Below are 22,506 nucleotides of genomic sequence, written 5' to 3' on the forward strand. Positions count from 1 at the left end.
GGGCCAACTCCACCAATCAGGAGGAGACAGCCACGGATATTGCCGTTCCAAAGCGCTGGAGACGCTGTAGTACATATTTCAGGCCACCAGATGGTGCTGTCCTCACTGAATCCGAGCATGAAAGGCAGTGTTAAATTGAGCGAAATGAGGAATGGCTAAAATGCATGATCTGTTTGGTATTTTGAAAAATGAAAAGTATAAATATGCCTTATATAGGTATGGTCCTACACTATATTATTCAAATATAGCATGATAGGTCCACTTTAAGAAACGAATTTTATTTGTAACAGTAAACTATACTTTTACAAAATACCTGATTACATTACATTTTAGACACTTTTATCCAAAGCGACTTACATACTCAATACTGTGGGCAATCCCCACAGGAGCAATTTTGGGGTGAAGTGTGTCTTGCCCTATGGTCTTGCCCAGACACAACGCTGACTGCAGTGGGACTCAAACTTGCTATCTTCTCATTCGAAGATCAGTGCACTAATCCACTGTGCCACACGCCTCCTTACTTCCAATACTACACATAAATATGGGTTCTGAAATAAATGATTTCACTGTAAAGAATAATTGGTAGATTGGATTACCTGCCATTTTTAAGACAGGGGTTTTGATGTATGGGTTGCTTTGAGGGGTGCGCACTCCACAACATTTAGTGATCTGGAACTTCCAGTATTTTGAAGCACTGCTTAGTGCTTACAGCTGGCTTTGCAAACACCATAAAGTGTAAATAGGCTTACGAATTGTGATATGAGAAATACAACTCAACATTTTCTATGCACAATAGGCCTATCAAGATCAAAAATCTGCAAACATATTTATAAAAAAGGGAAATATGAAGACAAACATGTTTTATTCAAAAGGATTGCTCAACTGAATCAAAATAACATTCAACCTGAAAAACGTTGGAAATTATTATTTATTAAATAATTTCATTGTATTTTTTTTTAAGTCCAGGATAAAAACTTGAACTTTCAAATAAATTGTATTTGAATGATCAAAACGTTTGGCCTGATTGAGCTCCAACGGCTGTAGACTACAGCGGTTGGAAAAAAAACTCAAGAGTGGAAGGTTGCTGGGAACGTTGAGGAAGACTAATCAGACAAACACTTTGTTCACAACGCTTAGTAGCCTACTTTCTTCATCTGGTAGCTACTTGAAGAGTACTTGTGGACAGACAGAAAAACCCAGAAGAAATGGATAACACAGAAGACATGATCAACAAGGAGGACATCCAGTTGTTCCCGAGGTAAGGACATCAATAGTTCTATCAGGGGAGACTTGTTTTGATTTAAAAAATATTACCAAGAATACACAGATGAATGTAACGGTGTTTGGCGGTTAGACCCCGTTGTGCGGAAGTATCATTAGGGAGGGGAAAACTGAGCCGATAAACCCCCCTCCTCCTGGGGTCTAACACTGGTGGTGGTGAAGACGGGAAGGGATTGATGGAGGTCGGTCTGAAGAGGAGGGGTTTAAGCTTGATTTGGACCTTGGATTCGGAGGAACGGGAGGTGGAGGAGTGGAGGAGGGCCGCGACCCGCCATGACAATCGCTAGGAGGGGAGAGAGTAGGTGTAACGGACAAAGTGAGACGTTAAGCAGGGGAGTTAATCGCTTATAGCTTTGTAGATCTGGAATAATGATGGGAAATATAATCAACACTAAAATCCAGGGGGCATTTTGGAGTTAAATGCATCAATATGGTGCACTTTGAGGGCAAAAAATTAGCTTTATCTTATTATTTATGCATATTTTACGAATCAGTTACCTTTTAAACTATATTTTTTGTTGACTGCCCTATAGTTTAAATTAGAATGATTTCATACCAGTTTTTATTTATTCTGTCTTTTTTATAACAAAACATTATATTAAGCTGTGCCTAGGAAATATTGTTTTACATAGATAGACCAAAACGTTTGAGAAACACTGAGACAACTCAGAGTAAAGTTAACTATCCAAATACACCTGAGCTGTAGTTATCAGAGCCTCTCAGTCTGACAGGAGAGGACTCTCTCTTCACCTCGTTGTAGAAAAACACGTTTTAATCCCTTATCCGTATATATTTTTTCGCTCCTTGCTGTAGAGGTGAAGATCCAGGGGAGGAAGAAGCAAACATTGCAGAAAACCCAGAAGGAATGGATAACACAGAAGACATGATCAACATGGAGGACATCCAGGTGTCCCTGAGGTAAGGACATCAATAGTTATATCAGGAGAGACTTGTTTTGATTTAAAAATATTGCCAAGAATACACAGATGAATGTAACGGTGTTTGGCGGTTAGAACCCGTCGTGCTGGAGTATCATTCGGGAGGGGAAAACTGAGCCGATAAACCCCCCTCGTCCTGGGGTCTAACACTGGTGGTGGTGAAGACGGGAAGGGATTGATGGAGTTCGGTCTGAAGAGGAGGGTGTGAGACTCTCCGCTCACACAGGGTTCAAAGAGGCACGGAAAGAGCAGGGTTTGGGTTGAACACAGGCGTTTATTAGCACCAAAACCAAGTACACAACACGGGTCTCAAAACGTTGCCCGTGTGGGAACCATCAGGGGCGGACTAGGGGGAAAAAGTGTCCCGGGGATTAATTGACAGACAGGCCCACTTAATGCGCGGCATATATCGGCCGGCCGGCGACGAAAGTATGTTTAACAAAAAACCCTATGCATTTAATGTTATTTTGGACCATTATTCATATAGTAATCACTTTACCTGAGCCCTTGAGTTGCCTAGAGCAAAATAGTTACAGCATATTTATTGATTTTAATGTTAACAGATCATTGATGCAATAACTGTTAAGATCTCAGACACTTAGGATTTAGGACCCAATTGCAAGACCCGGGAGACAGAGATAAAGTATTTGTTGGATATTTTATTTTCCAAAACAGCATTGAATAACAAAAAAGGTAACTATCAAATCTCTAGCCGAGATGACAAAAATAGAGAACAAAAAATGAAAGCACTCACCTAGTGAGGAATCACACTTTTCAAAAGCACAAGGAGCATAGACCTGACCATAGCAAGAGACAATAGCACACAGACCTGAACATGAACGAACTGACACTGAACACTGGGAGACAGGGGAATTTAAACACAGGGTAACAAGACACAGGTGGGAATAATCAGGGGTGGGACTGACGCTGATTAGCACAGGAGCCACAGAAGGGGTGACAGGTGAAAATAATAAGGAAATTAGACACACCAGGAAAAACTAACGACTGACAGGAAAACACAGGGAAAAAAAGACCAGACAATATACAGGGAGGAAAACATGACAAGGAGAACAGAAAAACACCACTACCAGACACACAAACTTAAAACCGTGACAATAACATTTGGACCCAATTTGCCTGACTTGATGCATGTAATAGAACATGGGCGTAGGAAGCATCCTCAATGTGGGTGAGACAATTTAACGGGGTGTGGGCAGGTGGTGGACCTCACCTTCTCTAGGGGGGTCCGGGGGCATGCTCCCCCGGGAAGATTTTTTTTTTTAAATGTTGTAGTAAACGCATCAATCTGGTGCACTTTGTGAGCAAAATTAGGGACTAAATCTATGGATACATCTCTCAACACCCATATGAAACAGAACTGTAAACAGATTTACTTTTTCTTTCAACATTTATTTGAACAGCAAGTGGAGGCAAAAGTGACTGCACCCAAAACAATAAACCTGTTAGCTAACTAGCCTAAACTCAGTAACAGAATGTGGGCAACACGTTCTTCTCCACAGCCGCGCGACCTCTGATTCAGACTTCACTTCCCCCTTTTCTATCCTACGGGTACAGCCACTCCCCCTGAACCCCATTTCCCTGCCAACCCCCCCGCCCCCCCTCCCCTATGCAAGTCAAGATATTGGCAACTCTGAAACTAGAAGTTTAGTTGAAGAAGCTTACTCACTAAACCGCAGCCACGTTTTAATTATGGGAGACTTTAACTATCCTGAAATTGGTTGGCAACCCATACAGGCACCAGAGAGTGAAAACCACCCTGCATCCATGTTCCTTGAATGCTTGAGAGACTGCTACGTATTTCAACATGTAACAAAACCAACTAATGCAAGAGGAAACCAAACCCCACACTTGCTTGACCTAATTATCACAAATGAGGAGGGAATGGTTGAGGATCTAAGCCATGAAGCACCACTAGGAAAAAGTCACCATGACTGCCTGTCTTTCAAATATCTATGCTACCATGAGATATGCGATAATCCAAACCGCAAGTTCATCCTTGATAAAGGAAATTATGAAGGCCTGAAACAGGAAATTATCGGGACAGACTGGGCACAGACCTTTGAAAAACAAGTCAGCTTCAGCACAGTGGGAGGCCATCGAAGAAAAAATCCTAACAAGTTGCAAGAGGCACATCCCTATGTCATCGGGAAAAAGTAAGAAAAATCGCTCTACTCCGGAATGGATAATTGTCAGAGATCTGAAAAAGGCTAATGGCAGCCTGGCTCAAAATGACAAGGATAAAGCCAATACACTAACTTCCTTCTTTGCTAGTGTTTTCACAAAGGAGGATACCTCATCAATACCAGACTTCCTGGACAGACCATTTAATACTACACTAAATAAATTTGACTTCACATCATAGGACATCCATAAAAAACTATCGAACTTAGATGCCTCAAAAGCATCAGGACCGGATGGCATCTATCCCAGGATTCTCAAAGAACTGTGTGAAGAACTAGATAAACCCTTACTTACTATATTAAAAAAATCGCTTGATGAAGGTGTGGTACCACAGCCTTGGAAGGATGGTCATGTAACTCCTATATTCAAAAAAGGTGGCCGAAGCAATAAATAGGCCTGTCAGCCTTACATCAGTAGTATGCAAACTCCTTGAATCCTTGGTGCGTGATGCCGTCATAGAACATCTTGACTCAAACAACTAGGGGTGTAATGGTTCACAAACATTTCGGTTCGGTACGTACCTCGGTTTTTAGGTCACGGATTCGGTACGTTTTCGGTACAGCAGAAAAAATTATCACAAAACATAAAATATTTTTTTAAAATTATTATTAAACTGTGAATAATGTTCACTCAAATAAATACAAAATATAATAAAAATAAACATTAAGGTGCAGCATTTTGATGAACTGAAATAATCTGTATTTGAACTTTACTGTACTAGTACTCACAAAACATAAACTATTACTTTTGGGTTTTTAATTATTATTAAACTGTGAATATTCACTCAAATAAATACAAAATATAATAAAACAAACATTAAGGTGCAGCATTTCGATGAACTGAAATAATCTGTATTTGAACTGTACTGTACTAGTACCTAAGCAGCCAGTTTGAGATTAGGACTTGCTTATCATTGTATTTTCATGTTTTTTTAAAGAAAAATGAACTTGTTCACATTGCTTGCCGAAAGGGCAGATCTGCTGGCACTAACAATGTCTCCTGCTGTGGAGAACACCCTCTCGCTAGGGACAGAGGTAGCAGATACAGCCAGGTAGCGGTTTGCTAACATGGCAACATAAGGATATTTGGCGTTTGTAATAGCTTTGTCTCGGTCTGAACTTTTTGCGAGTGTTGGAGGCTTAAATGCTAGTGGGAGTTGGGTTTGCACTTCAGTCTTTTTTCTTTTGGCACCGGTGATATTCACGTTCGGGTGATGCCTTTTCAAATGAGTGTGCAAGTTTGATGTATTGCCAGCCACATAACCAATTTTAGTTGAAAAATGTCGACAAACAGCTTTGGTTCGGTCCACCTGTCTTTGTCCGTCATCCTTGTACGTAACTGCAAAACCAAAATGTTCCCAAACCGGAGACTTCAATGATGCTGGAGGATTTTCGAGCTCAACTTTATCTGCGTTCGCCATTTAGAAAGTTCCTCAAATTACTGACTAAATTTGAACGCATCCCTGTGACCAGCTCTCATAGTATGCCTCTCGTCCAATGAAATGACTTGCTCGCTCTATGACGCATTGAACCCAATGTGAGCAAATTACTCTGAATCGAATGCTGCAACCTTTATACAGTCTATGACTGCGACGCAGCACCTGAGATTACTTCCAAAAAGTTGTTAACGTTCTCAATTTTTTATGTTTAACGTTATATTCGTTCGGTACACTTCGGTACACACGTACCGAACCGAAGGGCCCATACCGAATAATTTCGGTACGGGTACGTGTACCGTTACACCCCTACAAACAACCTATTATCAGACCGCCAACACGGCTTCGTCCAGGGCAGATCCTGTTCAACCCAACTCCTGGCTTGTCTTGACATATGGTCTCGTACCCTGGACGAGAGAGGAAGTCTCAATGCCATTTATTTGGATTTCCAGAAAGCATTTGATACTGTACCTCACAAAAGATTACTGAAGAAGCTCTATGGGTATGGTATCCGTGGAGACATACTCACCTGGATCTCAGACTTTCTCAAAAACAGGCGACAGAGAGTCTTTGTTAACGGGAAACCATCTGGATGGTGCCCAGTTCTCAGTGGAATTCCACAAGGTAGTGTCCTGGGTCCTGCACTGTTTGTCCTCTATATCAACGACCTATCCGATAATGTGAGCTCCATGGTCCAGATGTTTGCAGATGATACTAGAGTCTTCAAGGAAATTAAGTGTAAAGAGGATGCAGAAAAACTCCAGTCAGATCTCAGAGAAATGCAAAGATGGTCCGAGTGTTGGCAGCTCAAATTCAATGCGGCAAAGTGCAAAGTAATGCACTTAGATTTTCTGAATCAAAAATATGAGTATAATATGGGTGATAATTCAAACATTATAAACCTATCCGAAACTCAGAATGAAAAGGACCTTGGTGTGAATGTTGATACTACCCTGACATTTAGCGACCATATCCGACGGGCAAGTAACAAAGCGAATGGTATCCTAGCAATGATCCGCAGATCATACACTTATTTGGACTCTGACGTAGTACGTAGTTTATACATCTCTCTTGTACGGCCACTCTTCGAGTATGGGAATGTTGCTTGGTCCCCCATGTACAAAAAGGATGCTGAGCTCATCGAGAAAATACAGAGAAGGGCAACAAAGCTGGTTCCAGAGCTAAAGGACCTACCGTATCAAGAACGACTGCAAAGTCTTAAAATCCCGAGTATGTATTATAGAAGCGCGAGGGGAGATATAATCGAAGTTTTCAAATATCTCCACAACATCTACAAAACATCATGCCCACTACAACGGGATTATAACACCAGGACTCGTGGACACTGCCTCAAGTTGAAGAAACAGTACTCAAGACTGGCTATCCGCCGCAACTTTTTCAGCCTGCGTGTGGTTGACTTGTGGAATGATTGCCAGAAAGCATTGTCACATCCAAGACGGTTAACTGTCTCAAATCCCGCCTTGACCATTACTGGTCAAACATCACCTTCACTTTGGACTATGTGACTGTTGCCAGCATCCATAGTAAATAAAGAATCAGTGATCTACTTATTTATTTATGAGCGACTAAAAGGCCTTAGGCCTATTACAGCCGAATCCTATTGATTGATTGAAGCACCTCCCTCTGAACCCAGGGCTCGCTACCTCGCTACAATACTGTAAACTGTATAACTATACAAAAACGCCTTTACGCTTTGGAGCTTGTTTATCCATCTGTAAGCAACTGCCAGCTAGGTCTCTCAGTCACTCACTCCTGATCGTTCACTGCGTAGTGACAGCTGCTACGGCCCTGATGTGTGAAAGTGAAACTATCTGATGGATAGAACATAGGTAGCCTATCAAAACGGCCCAGCCCAGTGGGGTGTGGCCGGAACACTTACAAATGTGGGCCGGTAGGATTTAGGTAAGCGAAAAAAAAAGGGAGTGGCCGGAACACTTACAAATATGGGCCGGAACACTTACCAATGTGGGCCTGAAGGATTTAGACCAGTCCGCCCCTGGGAACCATCACAGGTCCTTTGGCGACCTTCCAGGATCCCGCCTACTGCAAGACAGACCAGAACCAGGTTACGACATGCTTTCAGTCACTGATTACCTTTACATTACATTGCATTTAGCTGATGCTTTTATCCAAAGCGACTTACAATAAGTTCGACCAACAAAATACAAACTTGAAGAAAACAGAATCATATAAGTACATCAGGTTTCATAGAGCTAAAACATTTCAAGTGCTACTAAACTGGCTTTAGACAAGCCAGTCCTTTATTAGTATATAAGTGCTTTGTTAATAATTCTATCGCTCAAAGTGGAGTCGAAAGAGATTAGTTTTCAGTCTGCCCCGGAAGATGTGTAAGCTTTCTGCTGTCCTGATGTCAATGGGGAGCTCATTCCACCATTTTGGAGCCAAGATAGCAAACCGACGTGTTTTTGCTGATGGTAACTTGGGTCCCCCTCGCAGTGCGGGTGCAGCGAGCTGTTTGGCTGATGCAGAGTGGAGTGCACGTGCAGGGGTGTACGGTTTAACCATGTCGTGGATGTAGGAAGGGCCAGATCCATTCGCAGCAGTTACCGGAAGCCAGTGAAGGGAGCGGAGGAGCGGCGTGGTCTGGGAGAATTTAGGAAGGTTGAAGACCAGACGACCAGCTGCATTCTGGATGAGCTGCAGAGGTTGGATGGCATATGCAGGTAGACCAGCCAGGAGGGAGTTGCATACCTGATTCCGATCAGCTGTCTGGCCTCCGGCCGAGCCACTCCCTTCACTCCAGCAGCCGGCGCCCTAACCAGACCGCCACATACCCCCAGCGCCCGACTCAGGCCGGGATCCCGCTGGCCGCAAGCTGACTCCCCCCACCCCCCCCTCCGCCGAGCGAGAGAGGAAATCAGCCACGACCATCCGGCTATCCGTCCTGTGGATCACCTTGAAGTTGAAAGGCTGTAACGCCAGATATCACCGAGCGATCCGAGCGTTGGCATCCTTCATGCGGTGGAGCCACTGGAGCGGGGCATGGTCCAACCAGAGGGTAAAAGGGCGCCCCAGGAGGTAGTACCGCAGGGCGCCGACCGCCCACCGTATGGCAAGGCACTCCTTTTCCACCGTACTGTAGTTCACCTCCCTCTGGGCGAGCTCACGGCTAATGTACAGTACGGGGCGGTCGACCCCCTCTACATGCTGGGACAAAACGGCCCCCACCTCTGTGCCTAGGAAATATTGTTTTATATAGATAGTGACCAAAACGTTTGAGAAACACTGAGATAACTCAGAGTAAAGTTAACTATCCAAACACACCTGAGCTGTAGTTATCAGAGCCTCTTGACAGGAGAGGACTCTCCCTTCACCTCGTTGTAGAAAAACATGTTTTAATCCCTTATCCGTATCTTTTTTTTGTTCCTTGCTTTAGAGGTGAAGATCCAGGGGAGGAAGAAGCAAATATTGCAGAAAACCCAGAAGGAATGGATAACACAGAAGACATGATCAACATGGAGGACATCCAGGTGTCCCCGAGGTAAGGACATCACTCTGAAAACATTGATTGTTACTTTTTTGATCCAAGATGGCTGATGGTGTGTGTCGTGGCTCGGTAGCTCCTGATTCAAACCACCGGCCTCGACTAGATTAGACATTATTATTATTATTATTATATTAGACAAAAGGTCCTTGTTTGCTAAATATATGCTGCAGTTTTGTCATGATAACAATCTTATATTATCAAGCCAAATACTTCTGCCTACAGATAGCTATTCATATATAAGCGAGGCCTGGCATACAACTTCATGGCTTGACCATTGCATAAGCACTGCTAATGCCCATGACATTGTAAGATCAATTGAGATTGTGTATGAGGCATCAATGTCAGATCACATTCCTTTTATAATGTCACTAGATTATGATAGTCTCCCTGAGATGTCTCAGGAGGTTAAAAATGCCTTTACCACTAAAGTGGATTGGTCCAAGCTCACAAATGAGGATAGACTATACTCTCTCCTCTCTCTCCTCTCTCCCTCCTCTCTCTCTCCTCTCTGGCACTTTCTGACACAATACCTACCTGGATAGGCTCACCCCAGGGATGTGTCTTATCCTCTCTTTTATTTATTTTATACACCAACTCCTTTATTAGCACTTTTCCCAACAGGCACTTTATTAAGTATGCAGATGATACGGCCCTGGTCAGCCTCCTATTTGATGAGGAAGAGGAGCATGGGCCTGCCCTTGACTTCTTTATTAACTGGTGTGAGAAGTCAAACCTGCTTCTAATCACCTCAAAAACAAAGGAGATGGAAATTGATTTTAGAATAGCACAATCCCCCAACCCTACTCTTTTAAATAGCGAGCCCATTCGATGTGTCACTGAGTACAAGTATCTTGGTGTCGTGCTTGACCACAAGCTCAGATGGGATGTTTGGTCTGAGAAAGTAAATGCCAAGTCTCAACAAAGAATTTTTTTTTAGGAAAATGATTGTCTTTTTATGTCGGCAACAGAATGGTTAAGATGTTTTATCATGCTTTTATTGAAAGTGTGCTCTCCTTCGGCATTATATGCTGGTTCGGCAACGCCACTGAGACACAGAAAAAGTCAGTCAGGAGGGCCATAACATTGTCCAGTAAATTGACAGGAATCTCATTTGCTAATATAGAATGCTTATACAAGGACAGAGTTTTAAAATTGGCACACAATATTGTGAGTGACGGTGACCTGAGGCACCCACTTGCCTCTTACTTTGAACTGTTGCCATCCGGGCGGAGATATCGTGCCCCTCTGTTGAAAAAAGAACAGATCTAGGCTGTCTTTCGTCCCACAAGCCATCAAACTCCTGAACCAATGATGGCTAGGACGCACTGTTTACCCAGCTGGTCTGGCATTGTCCATCCCCCCCCCCCAACCCCCCTTTTTGCAAATGAGATTGTTATGTCTGCCGATATCTGTTTTTTGTTTTATGTCTGTTCGTTTTGATCTGTGTCTATGTTGTTATCAGTGACGTATGTATTATATTTTTAAATGCCTTTGTGATGTGCTGCAACCCATTTTCCCCTCGGGGACAAATAAACAAATTATACTATACTACTCTCCCTCCTCTCTCTCTCCTCTCACCCTCCTCTCTCTCCTCTCTCTCCTTTCCCCCTCCTCTCTCCCTCATCTTCTCCTCCTCTCTCCCTCCTCTTTCTCTCCTCTCTCCCTCCTCTCCCCCTCCTCTCTCCCCCCTCTCTCCCTCCTCTCCCCCTGCTCCTCTGTGAAGCAGAAGTAAACTTGTTTTTAAGTTTATCTTAGCTTATTTTACTTAGTTAGCATTTTTTATTTTTATTTGGGCATATTTGACTAATCATTCCCACGTTTAAACTATATTTTTAGTTGACTGTCCTATAGTTTAAATTATAATGATTTAATACCTTATTTTATTATTTTTTTATAACTAAAAATGATATTAAGGTGTGCCTAGGAAATATTGTTTTACATAGATAGTGACCAGAACGTTTGAGAAACACTGAGATAACTCAGAGTAAAGTTAACTATCCAAACACACCTGAGCTGTAGTTATCAGAGCCTCTTGACAGGAGAGGACTCTCCCTTCACCTCGTTGTAGAAAAACATGTTTTAATCCCTTATCCGTATCTTTTTTTTGCTCCTTGCTTTAGAGGTGAAGATCCAGGGGAGGAAGAAGCAAATATTGCAGAAAACCCAGAAGGAATGGATAACACAGAAGACATGATCAACATGGAGGACATCCAGGTGTCCCCGAGGTAAGGACATCACTCTGAAAACATTGATTGTTACTTTTTTGATCCAAGATGGCTGATGGTGTGTGTCGTGGCTCGGTAGCTCCTGATTCAAACCACCGGCCTCGACTAAAACCTACAATCTACAAGACTGTTGACAGCCTAGTTATTGTAGAGGATGAGTTACTCAACTTCCTGGCGGTTAAAATTAAAACTATGACCCAGGACGAGCTAGTCCTTGTAGCCTCTAACACCTTCGACTCCGAATGGATCGAGACTTCTAAAAAGACGTTGTTTGAACTCTGTCCTGAAACCAAGCAGCGGTGTGTGGCCTTTAAAGGCAACCAGAAGGATGCAAACAATATCAAAAGCTGCCTAAAAGTGCTAAATGAATGCGGTGAAAACATCCCCCGTTTCGTCTCCCACTACCTGGATGAGCTGCCGCCTGTTACGTTTAACAACCTGGATGTGTCCAACCTGCTGACCAAGTGGAGCGACTGCACAGCGAGGTTTGTGCATTAAGACACGTAGTGGAAGTTCAGGCAGATATCGGTGAGGACCTGCGTGCTGTGGCTGCGACCATGGACAGCAGAGTTGATGCCGTAGAACGCCAGTTGGAGCCGAGTCATGGTGGAGGACTGGCTGTACCAAGTGACGCTGAAACTGCCTGTGGGAGCGCTCAGGGTGATGGCCAGGATGGTGCGGTGTCGGTGAAGAATGCGAGCCCCACCGGCTCTTCTACTGATGTACATCCCAACTGTGTTGACCCGGTTGCTGCGTCAGGGACCGAGAGTGCCTGTGTGAGCCCTGGAGGAACTGCGGTAAATTCGCAGGTATGGAGTCAAGTTGTGAAACAGGGCCGAGGTCGGAGGAATAGGGCCGAGGGCCAGTCTGCCTTATCTAAACAGCTTGTTGGGAAACCTGAACGGAGGATGCCTAAGTCTATTGTTGGCACTGCTGCACAAGGGAATATAAAAGTGATCCGTACGAAGTTGGTGAGTGTTTTTGCTACCAAATTCTCGCCAGACCTTGATGTTGAGACCCTGTCCGAATATCTAACTGAACAACTCGGCCGTGATGTTAACTGTCACCGTATTGACACTGCGAGCAGCAGATATACGCTGTCATTAATGTCATCAGGCTTGAAGTTGACTGGTGTATTGCTGTACAGATCCAAATGAATAACAAGGAGTTTAGTATTCTCAATGTATATACACCATATGAGTCACAGCATAATGAAGATGAATACCTGAACAGACTTGCTTTTATACATTATTTTATTGTTGATCATCATTCCACCAGTGTTTATGTAGTGGGTGATATGAATGCGGACATATTGCTCCTTGCTTTAGAGGTGAAGATCCAGGGGAGGAAGAAGCAAAGATTGCAGGAAACCCAGAAGGAATGGAAAACACAGAAGACATGATCAACATGGAGGACATCCTGGTGTCTCCGAGGTAAGGACATCAATACCTTATGTTGTGTTGCTGCTACAAGAGTCTGGGGTTAGTTCAATCGTTAATAATACAGTCTGAGCTCTGAGGTAATAACAGCAGGACAGTGGAGGGTATGTTTATTACTTTTACTTACTTACAGAATTGGATTAATTATGTGACATTTTATCAATACTAAAATAAGACTTTAGTTACACCTGGAGTAAAATTCAATATACTATACGTAATTAAAACTAGCTGCACCTTTACCAGCTTTGATAAATACATTAATACATGAATCATTATAATCTAAACAACTGATATATATTATTTTGAAATCTGCATAATAAGTACTTTACTTTTGGTATTTTAAGTATATTTTGATGCCAACACTTTTGTACTTTTACTTGAGCTACCTTTTGAATGCAGGACTTTTACTTGTAACAGAGTATTCCTACAGTCTGGTACTTCTTCTTTTACTTAAGTACAAGATCTGTAATTTTCTCCCATCTCTAACTATATGTGTCCTTACTCTCATCCTTTACTTCTCTTCTGCAAGCAGCATACGACAGACAGGGCCCCTACTTAGAGGGCTCCGCCTGTGTTTATATAACAAGGGTTACCATACGTAACCCCTAGTTATATCTCCCTCTACTGGACTCTATGGGTACATATTCAATCTTTATTTCAGACTCAAGGTCCATATCACATACAAAAAGACAATACACACTTCAATAAATAAGATAAAAAGCTAAACACAAAACAGATAAAAACAAACAGATAAAAAACATAAAATCAGTCCAATCACAGCTAGCCACACATGCTCACTGTCTGTATAGGCTATTGCGCCAATGTCTCCAAATCATGGAAGAGAATCGAGTAGAATTCTTCACAGGGTTAATTATAATCGAGATAACATGATTCTCCGAGTCTTCTAGGCGACACATGAATTTGTACATTCACTTTCTTAAAAGGGCTTGACAAGTAGGTACCCCCAAGTTGACAAACAGCTGGCTGGCACTGTGCCATCTTGGTACCCTCAGCAGCAACCGTAAAGCATCATTGTATGCAACTTTTAGTTTATGTATGCTTCTAGCCTTGTAGTTACTCCACAGGTGAGCCGTGTACAGAAAGCTTTAAAAAGTGATACCTTGACATCTACAAAGCACTTGTGAAATTTCCGCATTAATATGTTTGCCTGGGCATACAATTTGCAGCGTTGTCTATGGATGTCTTTGTCATCTGTGAGATCATCAGAAATATAATGACCAAGGTATTTAATCTCACTGGACACAAGAAGAATGTTGCTACTGAGAATAACATTTGGAAATACAGCCTTTTTATCCTCTTTACTTCGCACAATCATGATGCTACTCTTCTTGGCGTTATACTTAATATTAAAATCAATGCCATACTGGGAACAAATCCTCAGAAGCTGTTGTAAGCCAGCACTGCATGGGGAGAAGATGATTAAATCATCAGCATACATAAGGTGGTTGACAACAGTAGCACCGATGACACAGCCAGTTTTACACACGTTCAGTTCCCTAGACAGATCATCCATTTACTGATTAAACAACAAAGGAGATAAAATCCCACCTTGCTTGACCCCATTACCAACATAAAAATGTTCAGACACAGTATTGCCCCACTTCACCTGCATAGTCTGATGTCCATACCAAAAGGCTAAGATCCTTATTATGTACTTGGGTACCCCTCTCTGGCACATTTGTCAAATAATTTGAAATGATTCAGTCTATCAAATGCCTTGGAAGCATCAATAAAACACAGAAACATGGTGGAATTATGGCTTCTATATTTTGCTATAAATTATGTATTTTAAAACAAAAATACACATATCTGTGCCGTGTTTTCTTTTAAAACCAAACTGGTTGTCAGCTGTGGTAATATACCTTTCCAGCCTGTCCAACAGAATTTTCTCCAACACTTTAGAGAGAATGCTAGCTAAAGCAATGGGTCTGTAATTATCAATGCCATTAATCTTCCCAGCTTTATCCTTGATCACTGGTACAAGTAGCACAGATAACATGGAATCTGGTAAGACACCATGATTAAGGAAACCAGTAAGACACAGAGCAAGAAGAGGAGCAAGCTTAAGACTGGCATGTTTTAAGTGTTCAGCTGACATGATCCGGGCCACAAGCTTTGTTATTTTCTAGATTCATTATAGTGTTGTAGACTTCCTCTGATCTAACTGTAACATTTTCAGTGGAGTCAACCTTTTCAACCACAAATGCATCACTCTTAACACAGTTGAACAACTCATAATACTGTTGTCGCCACAGTTCTGCGATGTTGCCTGACCCACACACTCCTTCAATGGAAGACGGTAAGGGAGTCTTACAGCTGTTAATTACTTTGACCTCTTTCCAGAAATCATAGCAACTATTGTTGCGTAGCTTTCTGGCAAGTGAGTCAGCCCTCATTGTGTCCTCATTTTTTTTAATGAAGCGGACAACATACTTATATTTGGTAGTAGGCGGAGCCCCGATGTATACACTCGCTGTCGTAACACAATAACACTGTTCCATCTCACTGTTTCTGACCGGCTTTCTGGTTAGCAGCCGCTGCGCCTCACTCACCTCTCCCTCGGTCGTAACCGTGGAGAGAAAAGAGGCTGCGGCTGACAGAGCACACCCTGACACGCTTACCCCGCGGAGGTGTGCTATGACGTGGAGGACTCCGCCCTCCTGCCCTAAAGCAGGGTGAAAAGAGTCCTCCAGCCCCTATGGGCCCATGTGCGCGTCACATCCGCCGGGGCCAGGGAAAACGTAAGCGCATTACGCCCGGGAAGGGGGTCAGATGCCCACTGACCCACAGCTCCCCCTCTCTCCTCACCAGTTCTGCGTTGCCCCGGCAAGCACAGACGATGAAAAGGAGCCAGACATGTCCAAGAGATAAAACTTTATGAAGGGGCCTGGCGTTGACCAATACGCCGCCGTGCATATATCCTCCACACTCGCGCCGTCAAATAAGGCTGTTGACACAGCCATGGCTCGTGTAGAGTGTGCACGGAACCCTGTGGGGAAGGCTCTCCCTGCCTGTCCGTAGACATGTGCAATGCACTCGCAGAGCCAGTCTGCCAGGCGTTTCTTGGACAGAGCTTTTCCATTTAACCCACCCCCGAAGCACACAAACAGCTGTTCCGTGCGTCTAATTTAGCCTCCCTCGCCCCACTATTGGGGGGAAGATTAAAGCCCCCCCAACTGAATAGCCCTCGACCTTAGGCTCTTGGGCACAAAGGAGGGGTTCGGTCTGAGTGTCGTCCAGCTCTGGTCACCCCGGATCATTAAACAACTCGGGTGCACCGATAGAGCGGTTAACTCGGACACTCTTTTGGCTGACGTTAAGGCAAGTAGCAATGCTGTCTTCCACGACAGTGCTTTCAGGGAAGAGAGCTCCAGAGGCTCAAATATTTCTGTGACCAGAGCCTCGAGCACCAGCGGCAGGTCCCACTGCGGGGCGGAGGCGTGGACTACTGGGCGCAGCCTCCTGACCCCCGCAAAAACCGCAACATTAGTGGCTGCGAAAAGGCTGACCTGCCGCCAAATCCCTCATGGCAGGACGAGGTGGCTGCTGCATACACTTTCTCTATGGAATGAGCAAGCCCTCTGTCCACCAATAACTGTAAGTACGACAAAATAGATCCCAATTCACAAGATAGGCACTATTTTCCGCTCCTCACACCATCGCAGGAATCCCAGCCACTTCGGCCTGTAACAGGCTGTGGTAGATCCCGCTCTAGCTGCCTGGATAGACTGAGTACCACGGCGCCCCCACGCGATCCGGCGCTATTAGGATGATTGACAGACTTTCTCGCCTCACTCTCCCCAGGAGTGGGAGAATGAGACACAACGGTGGAATGGCGTAAAGCAGCTTCTTTGGCCATGGCTCATGTGCAAACGCGTCCACCCCCAATGGCGGGTCGTCGCTCAGAGCCATGGAGAACCACAGGGCGCAGTGGCTGTTGCGCCGGCTGGCGAACAGATCTGACTCTGCTGTCCTGAACCGGGCCCAGATCCGCTTCACCACCTCCGGGTGAAGCGCCCACTCGCCTGGCAGGGGTCCGCCCCTTGATAGGAGGTTGCCCCCCCTGTTCTCCAGACCCGGAATGTGGAGGGCTCTCAGAGAAAACACCACCTCTGAAGCCCATAACCACAATTTCTCCGCTGTGGTCAACAAAGCGGCGGAGTGGACTCCAACCTGCTTGTTGATATATGCCACTGTGGTGCTGTTGTCGCTCCTGACCATTACATGTCTCCCCTGAATTAAGGGTTTGAAATGCTGGAGGACCAACACTACTGCCCGCAGCTCTAGGAGGTTGCTGTGCCGTGTCTCTGTTAGAGACCAGCGCCCACCTACTCCCGCTATTTTCTTATCCCGAAAAAGACTGGGGGAATGAAACTCATCCTCGATCCGTCAGTATTCAACAGGGCAATAATGAAAAGGCCTTTTCACATGCTGACGATCAAACAGGTGCTGGAATGTATTCACCACGGAGACTGGTTTATTTCCATAGACCTGAAGGATGCATACTTCCAGGTACCCATCATCCCGAAACACAGGAAATTCCTGCCTTTCTCATTCCAGGGAATATCGTACCAGTACAATCGGCTGCCGTTCGTTTATTCCCTGGCTCGAGAGCCGCTACACAGAGTGGGGATGAGAGTGTTGTTTTATCTGGATGACCTGCTGTTGCTGGATCGCTCCAGGGAGGAAGTCGCTTTACAGATGGTACATCTCTTATCTCATCTGTCAAGCCTGGGTTTCATTATAAACTTATAAAACAGCTGTGTGATTTCATGGAGGAATGTATCCGCCTATTTGTTGCCTGGAGACCCCCCAGCCTGGTTCTTACCAAACTTTAAAGGCCCAGTGAAGTGCATGTTTTTGCACCAAAATGAAATGGCAGTTTCATTCCTTACATATCATTGTGCCTGTTCATGGCTAAAATAATTTTTAATAATTCATTATTAATGAATTAATGAATTATTAATTTTGCCGTCTGAGCCTAACGGAAGTTGCAGACGATAGTGGCTGTGACGTCACAAGATGTACCCAGTTGCGATTGTAAACATGGCGGAGACTCTGGAAAGTGATACTAGTGTGAGAGAAATGATTGATTTGGACAGCTTTTCGGACAGGATAGATGAGGAAAGTGATCAATCTGGTGCACTTTGAGGGCAACATTAAGAGATTTACGGATACAGCTCTCAACACTCATATGAAACATATATTTCAATAATCAAAAAACATTGGAATGATTTCTTAACCTATTTTATACAACTAATATTACATAGATGGAAATATTTGTTTACATAGATGACCAAACCCACTGAGATAACTTAGGCTACAGTTTACCTCCCTGAGCTGACGTTATCTCTCTCAGTCCCACAGGAGAGCACTCTCCCTCTCCTTATTGTTGAAACAGCTAATCTCCGTTAGCTCCGAGCTAGCACCAGATGCTAACAACAACCCTGTAACTCTCTCAGTCTCTCTTTCTCTCTCTCTCGAATCGACCAGTGGCCTTTATTTATCATGATCAATCAAAGAATCTCCGAAACAATGACACCAGCCAGGCTCACCTTCATCTTTTGGGAACAGAAACATCGCCACTTCGGCAGACTTGACATTACTACAGCCAGCGGCAATGCATCGTTTCCCATGTGTTTTTCATCCCTCTTTCTTCACTGTCGCCTCCATTGTCAGGTTTTCTCGATTGGCAATCACTTCCAGTCGACTCCGACACACTTTCCAGGAAAATACTAGCTCAAAAACGTTGAGAAATTCGACTTTGAAAAAGAGAAAAAACGAACGGTGGTGAATGTAAACAGTGCAGCGGCGTCCATCTCGTGACGTCACGCAGTAGATCGCAAGCCACGCCCACGAAGGCGAAGGTCGACTGCAGATTTCCCCGGAAAATTCAAAACTCGTCAAATTTGTTGCTATTCCAACATTTTTGGATATGGGTTCCAATGGACAATTTTGGTCATTACTATACGTATTAGCATAACAGATCATGCACAGGTGCACACTTCACTGGGCCTTTAAGTTTGCAAACTGGTCTCTGGATGAATGTAAGGAAAGTTTGAGGCACTATTTTCGGATACATTTTCTCACTTTCACCCCTTTTCTATGGATCTCAAAAAAGTGAACTCAGACTGTTTCTGACTGTGGAAAAATGCAAGGGGAGTTGACAGGGGACTCTTGCGGGCTCATGATGCACTATTTTCGGATACTTTTTTAAATGTTCAGCCCTTTTCCATGGATGAATTGAAACTTATTTTTTTTACATTTTGGTCAATTTCACCCAGTTCTGGTAACCGCATTGCCTGGAGGATAAGACCGATAGATGACAGACTCTCTGGCCCCCTCACAAGTCACTATTGTCAGACACTTTCTTTGCTTTACCCCGGTTCTATCACCCTTTCCTCCTTTGACCATAAAACGTGTATCCTGCTGGGGTACTGCCTGGTTCCGGGGCACCCCAAACCCTCTCATGGTCGGGGAACCATGAATTGATGCATCGGGCCTAATGTTGCCATCACCAGCCACGCGTTGGTGCGGAGGTGGGACCATTTAACCCAGTGGTAACCCAAGTCCTCCCTTGGTTTGTGTACCATGCATTGAAGCATCGGACCCATTGTTGCAATCACCGGTTATGCTAACGCAAATAATTTAAATACAATTCATTGTGTCTGTTTTAGTAAGGATGTCGTCTGAATGCCCGGTGTGCAGACTCTTCTATCTGGCGTTGAACAAGCACCTTAAGCAAAAACATGCAGTGCGGAACTTGGAGGAAAGAGGCATCATTCTTAAAATGGTCAGTGGCAGAATAAATGTTCGGACCAAACCCTGTCCCATCAGAGGGTGTTCGTATGCTGGGAAGAGACTAGACCGTCATGTAACTCATGACCACCCTGAGTTCTCCCGAGGTAAGGCACATCAGGTCATGGCAAGGCTGAAGCATAGTGTGGCCCTCCAGTTGCTCCATGACCTCCGAGAGACTAATCCCATCATTGGAATGGCTACATCATTGGATATAGACAATAAGGAGGAACACCCGGTGCACCCTCCACCCTTCTCCCCACATGCCGAGTGTTACGAAGAGGACTGCAGGCAGGTGATGCTGGAAAATGTGGCATTGAGGGTTCAGAAGGATGCCCTCATTGATGAGGTGAAGACCCTGCGCTCCAGGCTGAAAAAGGAGCTAAAACCCAGGAGTGCCACTGCTGCTGTGCTTGAGGAAGAGGAAGACTGTATACGATTTAAGGGCCTGGCAATCTCAATTACCTCCGCCATAAACACAGTAGCCTCCGGCAGCAATACCCCTCTCAAGACTGTCATGCGGTCCCCAGAAGCCTTCGGTAATAAGAGCCCTCTCAAGACCCCGGTCAAGACTGTCATGCGGTCCCCAGAAGCCTCCGGTAATGAGACCCCTCTCAAGACCCCGGTTAAGACTGTCATGTGGTCCCCAGAAGCCTCCGGTAATGAGACCCCTCTCAAGACCCCGGTCAAGACTGTCATGCGGTCCCCAGAAGCCTCCGGTGATGAGACCCCTCTCAAGAACCCGGTTAAGACTGTCATGTGGTCCCCAAAAGCCTCCGGTAATGAGACCCCTCTCAAGACCCCGGTCAAGACTGTCATGCGGTCCCCAGAAGCCTCCGGTAATGAGAGCCCTCTCAAGACCCCGGTCAAGACTTACATGCGTTCCCCAGAAGCCTCCTGTAATGAGACCCCTGTATGCCAGAAGACCCGTGCGTCTGTCTACAATAAGCTGAAAGCTAATCTGGCTAAGGATTGGCCCTCTCCCCCAAATCACTGGTCAACTGGGAAGGGCCGGGGGAATACCATGCGTGAAATCACGTTACCTAAAAGTATGGAGACGTACATTCAGACATACAGGGATCATTGTGAGGGTGTCGAACCGATAGTAAAACGGAAAGAAAATTGTCTGTCCAAGGTCAGCCGGATAAAGAACTTCCTCTTATGCATGGCCCATGGTGTTAACCGGCTGTCAGACTGGCTGTTCCTAAAAGACACAAAGAGGGTCCGTGGCTGGAGCGACTATATTTCAAAGTCGGGCCGGACAGTCACAACATCGCTGTTGTTCCTGAAGAATGTGAACCATTTCCTGAGGTACTTGTCTGAGTCAAAGCTCCGGGGGTGCAGGCTCACCCAGCCTGATATGACCCACATCATCAGAGAGGTGACAGCCAACATGAACGACTTGAAAAAGTCTGTCACTGTCCACCAGTTTAAGGTGAAGAGGAACAAGCTGGATCGTCTGCTGAGCCAGGCGGAGCTTCTCGCCGCCATAGCGGCCGCTGAGAAGCGCATCGCTGATCTCCTTGACCGGATGGCTAGCAATCCGACCTCAATCACCCAGTACCTGCTATATGGCTATCTAACCCTCCATTGGAGCCTCCTGTATGGCCATCGTCCGGGTGTGTACGCAAACATGACCAAAACTGAGGTCTTTGAGGCGGACAGAAGGGGCAATGCTGAGGGCTACATCATCCATGTGCAGGATCACGAGACTGCCAAGACATTTGGCGAAGCACAGCTGGTGCTTACAGTAAAGGAGTTTAGCTGGGTCATGCGGTGGATGGGGATAAAAGAGGGCTTGTCGGGTCCTCAGAATTAATTCTTCCTTTTCACAACGGGGACGTACGCCTCCAAGAACCTGAACGCTCACTTGAAGAGGGCTTGGGCTGATGCTGGGCTAGAAACAGCCGTCACCTTCATAATCCTGCGCACTGCCCTGGCTGACAATATCAAGCATCACCAAGATCCAGAAAGCAGGTCGATTCTCGCCAGGTTTATGTGTCACGACGTAAGCACTGCAGACCGACTCTACGCGAATACGCCTGGAATAAAGGAGGGATTGAAAATCCGCTCCAAGTTCAGGGCGGCAGCAGCTGCAGCAACATCATCAGAAGGAGGTCTACCACCGTCAGATACCTCCGAAGAGGGCTCAGGGGCTGAGAGCAGCGATACCTCTTCTTCAGGGCCGGTTGATACTCCTGAGGAGGGGGCAGGGGCCGTGGACTCAACCTGTTTTCACCGGTGCACCGTACAAGTTAGACGGCTAATATTGTCCCCGGGCCCCTGCTAATCATGTTTTTATTATGTCTACTGTGTATACTGTTTTTGTAAAACTCGTGTGATAATTAAATAAATAATAAAACATAAATATAACCTTGAAGGTTCCCAGGGGCAGATACAGTGCATTTCCTGGAGGTATCAGACTATTTAAACAATGTTTACACGCCTTTCAAACACTTATTCCTGGGTTTTAGCCTGTCATTTTGCACGATATCATTTAACATTGACCCTCTCTTGAAAATGCACTCTGTGCATTTCCAGGAGAGGTTCAATGTTAAATGATATCGTGCAAAATGACAGGCTAAAACTCTCTTCCAGACGTTTAAAACACTTTTCCTGACCATTTAAACATTATTTC

General features: G+C 44.8%; 1 protein-coding gene across 1 annotated transcript in view; it reads left to right on the top strand.

The window, feature by feature from the left end:
* The first annotated feature begins 1,130 nt into the window (after positions 1 to 1,130).
* Positions 1,131 to 22,506, top strand: part of LOC307028809 (uncharacterized protein) — a 51,644-nt gene continuing 30,268 nt past the window's right edge. The window contains exons 1-5 of the mRNA XM_079664133.1: positions 1,131 to 1,258; positions 2,095 to 2,199; positions 9,275 to 9,379; positions 11,506 to 11,610; positions 12,939 to 13,043. Of these exons, the coding sequence (XP_079520259.1) occupies positions 1,206 to 1,258; positions 2,095 to 2,199; positions 9,275 to 9,379; positions 11,506 to 11,610; positions 12,939 to 13,043 (473 nt within the window). The 5' untranslated portion in view covers positions 1,131 to 1,205. The remainder of the gene's footprint in view (positions 1,259 to 2,094; positions 2,200 to 9,274; positions 9,380 to 11,505; positions 11,611 to 12,938; positions 13,044 to 22,506) is intronic.

Source organism: Notothenia rossii, assembly GCF_949606895.1.
Source record: "Notothenia rossii genome assembly, chromosome: 2".
NCBI lineage: Eukaryota > Metazoa > Chordata > Actinopteri > Perciformes > Nototheniidae > Notothenia > Notothenia rossii.